Source organism: Phaseolus vulgaris, chromosome 11 (genome assembly GCF_000499845.2).
Source record: "Phaseolus vulgaris cultivar G19833 chromosome 11, P. vulgaris v2.0, whole genome shotgun sequence".
Lineage (NCBI taxonomy): Eukaryota > Viridiplantae > Streptophyta > Magnoliopsida > Fabales > Fabaceae > Phaseolus > Phaseolus vulgaris.
This window is the reverse complement of record NC_023749.2, coordinates 417,558-423,509: the sequence shown is the minus strand read 5'-3', so window position 1 is coordinate 423,509 and position 5,952 is coordinate 417,558. Positions and strand designations below refer to the sequence as shown.

Sequence of the window (5,952 nt, the reverse complement as noted above, 5' to 3'; positions counted from 1 at the left end):
AATAGTACATATACATTCTTTAATTTTACTACACCCTTTAAAGTTGAAAGTTGACATTGACTGATAATTGGGAGGCAAAAAAGCATTTTGGTAATTTCAAGTTGAGTGAAAGAAAGTGTTAATCAGATTTGAGGTTGTGTGTAGATAACAGTTGTAGGAGAATTATGAAAACACAGGAATAAAAGGATTTTTAGAGGTGACAGAATAAATCATAATGAGATTTTTACTTTAGTGTAACTAAAGGCATGGTCTTGGATAAAGTTCAAAGTCTGCAGGATATGTTTCTTATTTTCTGATTGATGTCTTGAGTCATTGGTTTCTATGAAGTCTGTCAAATTTTTTTAGTAGGTCTAGTTGTTTAGTAGAGGGACTTTAGTGGTGTTAGTTTTAATGCTTTATCAATTAGGTTTTATATAAAAGGTTACATTTAAAGATTTTGCTTGTATAACGAGGTTGAAAAGAGACAAACTTAGGTATAAAATTTTTGTATAAGAATTGACGTATTTTTTCATTCATTTTTTGTTGATAAAAAAAACACCCTTTAAATATCTAATAGAGTTATAACACTTATACTTTCACAGTTGATTCATCTTAAATTATTTATATTTTAATGTTTGATAGTTTTTAACAATATTACATATATACTTTTTTATTTTCATAACCCATCAAATAATAATATATTTACTTTCATAGTTGATTCATTTTAAGTTATTTATATTTTCATGTTTGATGACGTTTAGCAAAAAAAAGTGTTTATGTGGCATCATCAACGTAGAAAAACATAGCTTGTTAAATAGATGTCCAAAATTAACAAAGAAAGTAAAAAAAGAAAAAAGAACAATTTGTTCTATAACTATTTGATTTAATTGTAACAAAGAGACATAGAATGATATATATGTGGACCTTGGTTTACATATAGTAGAGCTCATCATGCATGCGTACCCAACATGCAATCTTTAACCTAACAAACCTTTCCATCTTCAGGGAAATATATAGATATATGGTTTTTTACTAACTATTTCATGTCCCATTAATTTTTTTTTCTCTCTTTTCAATTGAATATGATAGAAGCTAGATAGAAGTAGTAGCACAATAGTTAAGGTTTTGCCCATTACGTTTATTATGTACAGGCACTTAACAGTTCTTGCAAGTGATGTTTTAGCTAAGTACCTATAATTAGTATGTACCCAAACCAATTTATAAAGCATTCACTATTTCCACAATGCAATTGGGCAGCTGGAGTTTGATGTTGAGGCATTTTCTTGAGGCATCACTATCTCTTGTTTCTCCAAATGTCTGAACTGTACATTGCAATTGCCATTGTCTGTGCTGTGAAAGATATTGGCTGTGGAGTTTGTGTAGGTATTGAGTTTGGATGCATCTTGACTGAGTTGTGAAGCAACAAACTTGTCAAGCACTCTCCAATCAGTTACTTGATCCAGTGCTGGTTCATTGGAGTTGTTGCCATAAGTTGCCTGAAAGTTCATTTGCTGAGTTTTTTTTTATCAGCGAAAAAGAATGAATAAATAGAAACACTTTATGAGTGATCCAAATCCAATCCTTATACAGACAATGAAAATAAAACACACACATCACTTCCAACACATCACTTTCAATAGAGGAAAAAAAATTACCACCTAACAAGAGAAATCAGAGCACTAACATACGCAGTCTCAACTAAAAATAACATAACTAACAACCTAATTAAACAAAACAAAAAGTACTTGAAAGAGACGCGTAATTCAACATCACAAACAACCAACACTCAACTCATACAAGATATACAACCAGAGACTAACAGAAGCAAGCAACTTAAATCAAATTCAGATAAGTGAGGAGAACAAAACACCAATCAGAAAAGGAGAAACGAGCAAAGTGATGAGTAATAACCTGTTCTTCTTGTATGAGTAATGAGGGAAGCAGAGAAGTGGAGTGGTTCACATGATCTAGAAGATATGGTGGCATGGGATTAGGAGTTATGGCTGAAGCAGATTGAAGCAGTTTTGGGGTCTCTAGAAGTGGAAGCTGGAGGAAGTGGTCGCGAGGGACCTGATAGGGCAAATCTAGCTCTTTCTTGCAAGGATAGGGAAGCTGGTAGACCAAGTTAGATTGAGAGGTGTTGTTGGGTGAGTCCATGTCTTGAATGAAAGATACTTGATCATCGTACCAACCAGGAGAATCCTGTTCACTCACTTTACGCATCGTTGTTACTCTCTTCTTGAATACTCTACACACAACCCATCCTTCTTCCTGCTTCAATCATACAAAATTTCAAGTCTCCCTCCACATTTTTAGCTCATTATCAAATCTATCAGTGTTTCATCAACAAGGAAGGTGAACTATACTATAAATGCTACATGCATATGCATGCATGCATGATTTTATGTTCTTTCCTTTTATCGTTGGATTAATAGTTCCCAATAAGGTTTAATAGCTCGTGAGAGTCTCTGCTGCACACATTAAATCTTCAGTAGTTTATTGTAACATGCTATAACTGTAACATGAACTCAATGTTGCTCTTTATTTTTCTATATGGTGATGCTTATAATTGAAGATGAATAAAAGGGTTATTTATATTTTATAGAGTCTGAGTTTTTAAGACAAATTTCTATCATACTTTTTTTTTTCTCTCTCTACAGACAAATCAAATCAAAACCACTGTTCAACGAATATAAAAAACTAAAACAGTGTCATCTTCTTTGAATTAACATGAGCTAAATATTGAGAAACAGTTTATTTTTCTGTGTGAAAAGCTTGTGATTGCAGAAATGAACTTGCCTGTGGAGTGCCATTTTCATCTGTTTCAAGGCGATATTCATGCATTATCCAATCTGACTTTTGTCCATTTGGAGCTCGACCTTTGTAAAAGACTAAGGTTTTCCTCATCCCTATCAACTCATGCTTTGAATAGATTGCTTTGTCTCTTCCAGTTGCTTTCCAAAACCCTGCTGCAGTTGCTCTATTTGTGCGAGTTCCAGTTGGATACTTCTTATCTTTATGGCTAAAGAAGTACCATTCATTTTGCTCTTCCGTTCCTATTCTGCAAATCTCTTTAAAATTTTAAACAAAAAAGGAAAAACAAAGAAGAAGTTAATTAACAATGTTTCTGCTGATAAAAAAAAATGAAAAAAACGAATGAATAAGAGAAGTATTTGAGAGATACTTCAATTCCAATAAAAAAAACGAATGAACTAGATGGAGTAGTGCTACCTTGAAGATCCCATGGCTCTATTTTGTAGAGGTCAACATCTTTTATGACATCCAAGTCAATCCTCCTTGAAGCCATTTTCTTCCGAAGGTAGTAATCAACAAGTTCTTCATCTGTTGGATGGAACCTAAAACCGGGGGGTACATGAGTGAAAGTATCCATGTTCTCCCTCACTCCTGCAAATTAAATTGGATCAAATAAGTATGATACTAAATATTGCAATTGTAACTTTTTTTTTTTTATCATTAATAATGAATAAATAAATATATATCACTTCATAGGAATTAATCCTTATATAACTCAGGAAATACATTTTAAAATCAACCAAACTATTCTAAAACCAGAAACCAGCAAACTAAAAACTAAATCTAAATAGAATTTAGACAAACATAGGTTCAAGAAAAAATCTTTAATGAGCCAAAGAGAAAGTCTCATTAAAATGTAACAGTACACTGTATATACAATCAAATCATTTGTTATATGCAAGCAACAGAAAGTTATTAGCAGATTGGAAACTGAGGGAAATTCATTTTCCAAATAAAGTTATAAAATTAATTTCCACTTTAAACCAGGTGAAAGGATCATTAACATCTGGATTCACTATTATAATCAATGCATCGCCACCAAATATCTCACTTGAGCCATTCAAATTGGAAGGACAAATAACTGTTTTGATAAGGCAAATTTGATCATTAAAAGAAGTAGTGAGGCATTGTTCAGTTCCTTTTCTTTCGTTTTGGTTTAATAATGTTTTCCCCGAACTTATTGACAGTAACCATGATTACAGTGAGTTAAAAGTAGTTTTCCACTCATTAGTAAAACATATAATAGTAACTTTTTGAAAATTAGGGAATGAGGTTCCCGTACCACAAATAACAAACTTTTGCGCATAAATTAGCTACACAGTAATCGACTTCAGTCCATAAACTCAATAACAATCATCAAGTTTATCACTAATCCCAATTTAATTACTTTTTATGACCCAAATTATCTACTTTCACTAATTTTAATGGATTTATATGAATTATATACTTCCTTTTTATGTAACTCGTTTTTCTTTCTATCTTTCACTGTCAAATTACCTGAATTATCTCCCCTTTTTCCTCCTCTTTTCCTGTCAAAAAGTTGGAAAAAAAATAAATTATATTTTTTTTTGCATAACAATAACACATCTCCTAAAACCAAAACAAAAACTAAAAACACCTAGAACACAACAACCAACATTTAACTAAAACAAAAAACTAACACTAAAAAACAAACAATACTAAATCAGATACATGCAAATGAGAGAATAATCATATACTTAGCTATACATGTGAACAAAATGTCTACAATGTGTTAAAGATTATCGATGAGAGAGTGAGTATATGATGGAATTGTAATATAATATATATGGAGAAAAGGCATGAGCATGATGATTATGAGTGTGAAATACTCACATAGTCAACACACATGCGATAGGAGACACGCACAAGACTTACTAGTCCTAGATGAACATACAAGTGAGTGTCACTCATTGTGATAGCCACTAATATATGACCCATGCTTATAAAGGGATAAAGTTCATGAACCTTCTTATAATGTCTAACAGTATATATGCTTAAACTTAAACAAGATCATATAGAAAATACCCTCCTTCGGGGTTGGAGAAAAGGAGGTGCAAATCAAACGAATGAAAAAACCCCTTTGAATTTGCTCACATTAAGGATACATATGTTGAGTTTAAGATCTGCAATTTCAGAACTCTCACACTTCTATTTTTGAGTTATGTCATGCCACTTCTACATCTTATGTTTAGTCTTGAAGACAAAGCAAAGAAAATTAAAAAAAGAATTTAGACAGGAAGTGTAAGAGAGCTCACAGATCAAGCTAGCAACAGCAGTAGTCTTCACAGATCTGGTATTCTGTCACGAATCTTCCTTCAAAGTGAGAAGAAATGGTGCTGTGGTGATATATTGAGGAAGCTCCTAAACCAGACAAAGATTTTCAACGCAATAAAAGCACTGAAAAAGGTTGAAACAGTAACAAACACAAGTCCTCGGGAATAGAACCTCGACTTTTTCTGTGAGCTTTTTGTTCTCTCACAAGAAACAACCTGTGTTTTACTTGTGGGATCGGATCCCGAGGAGGAAAAGGCATAAAAGAAGAACTGAAAGGATCAACGGCGGAAATAGTTGTCTTTGTTTCTGGAAAAAGTAGGTTAACTAAGAAGGAAAAAAGTAGCATGAAAAAACAAAACCCTAACGATATACATGCTTCTCTTTGGTTTCTGGCAAACAATATACGGTATATATATATATATATATGTATGATGAAGAAGATCTCAGTGTCGGTTTGGCTGAATTGGTGGGAAAGGTTTCTGAGGGAGAAAAGGTGGCAGAAAAATGGAAGAGGTGCAAGGAAATGGTTGCGTTTCTATGTATCTATGAGGAAGCTTTGTAGTGTATAGAGTGTAGAGAGGAAGGTGAAACGGTGAAGGAAGAGAGGAAGTAGCATCTCAGACCAATCACGAATCTTAAAGGGTTGCCACAAGGCACTAAAAAGAGTAAGGGGGGCATTGGTGGTGACGTAATGGAACAGCCAAGGCTCTGGCTTTTGAGAAAAAGGCATGCATATGCACCCTCACACACAAATGAGGCATGGTGGCCCCCTCCTTCATTCTTAGTCCCTACCATTTCCACTACCTTCGATTCTCAACTGTAATTAAATTGTCATCATGCTCTCAATTGGAAGTGACACTGGAT

General features: G+C 33.4%; 1 protein-coding gene across 5 annotated transcripts; it reads right to left on the bottom strand.

Moving 5' to 3' along the window:
- Positions 1 to 831: 831 nt before the first annotated feature.
- Positions 832 to 5,743, bottom strand: LOC137830747 (NAC domain-containing protein 7-like). 5 transcript variants are annotated; one of them, XM_068638279.1, is made up of 6 exons: positions 5,070 to 5,743; positions 4,291 to 4,322; positions 3,211 to 3,384; positions 2,779 to 3,050; positions 1,891 to 2,250; positions 832 to 1,490 (listed from the first exon to the last, which is right to left on the bottom strand). In XM_068638279.1, the coding sequence occupies exons 3-6, from the start codon at positions 3,368 to 3,370 to the stop codon at positions 1,212 to 1,214; spliced, it is 1,071 nt and encodes a 356-aa protein (XP_068494380.1). In that variant the 5' UTR covers positions 3,371 to 3,384; positions 4,291 to 4,322; positions 5,070 to 5,743; the 3' UTR covers positions 832 to 1,211. The 5 variants fall into 5 exon arrangements, with proteins under 5 accessions (XP_068494380.1, XP_068494385.1, XP_068494384.1 ...); XM_068638284.1 differs by having other exon boundaries at positions 832 to 1,475; positions 5,070 to 5,718; XM_068638283.1 differs by having other exon boundaries at positions 832 to 1,475; positions 1,891 to 2,246; positions 2,775 to 3,050; positions 5,070 to 5,210.
- Between the last annotated feature and the right edge of the window lie 209 nt (positions 5,744 to 5,952).

Excerpts from the sequence above, each read along its gene's own strand:
- LOC137830747 (XM_068638279.1), bottom strand. The coding sequence starts at position 3,370 with ATGGATACTTTCACTCATGTACCCCCCGGTTTTAGGTTCCATCCAACA. Across the intron at positions 2,251-2,778 it reads ATGAAAATGGCACTCCACAG|GAAGAAGGATGGGTTGTGTG; the intron begins GCAAGTTCATTT and ends TGATTGAAGCAG. Across the intron at positions 1,491-1,890 it reads TACTCATACAAGAAGAACAG|CAAATGAACTTTCAGGCAAC; the intron begins GTTATTACTCAT and ends AAAAAAACTCAG.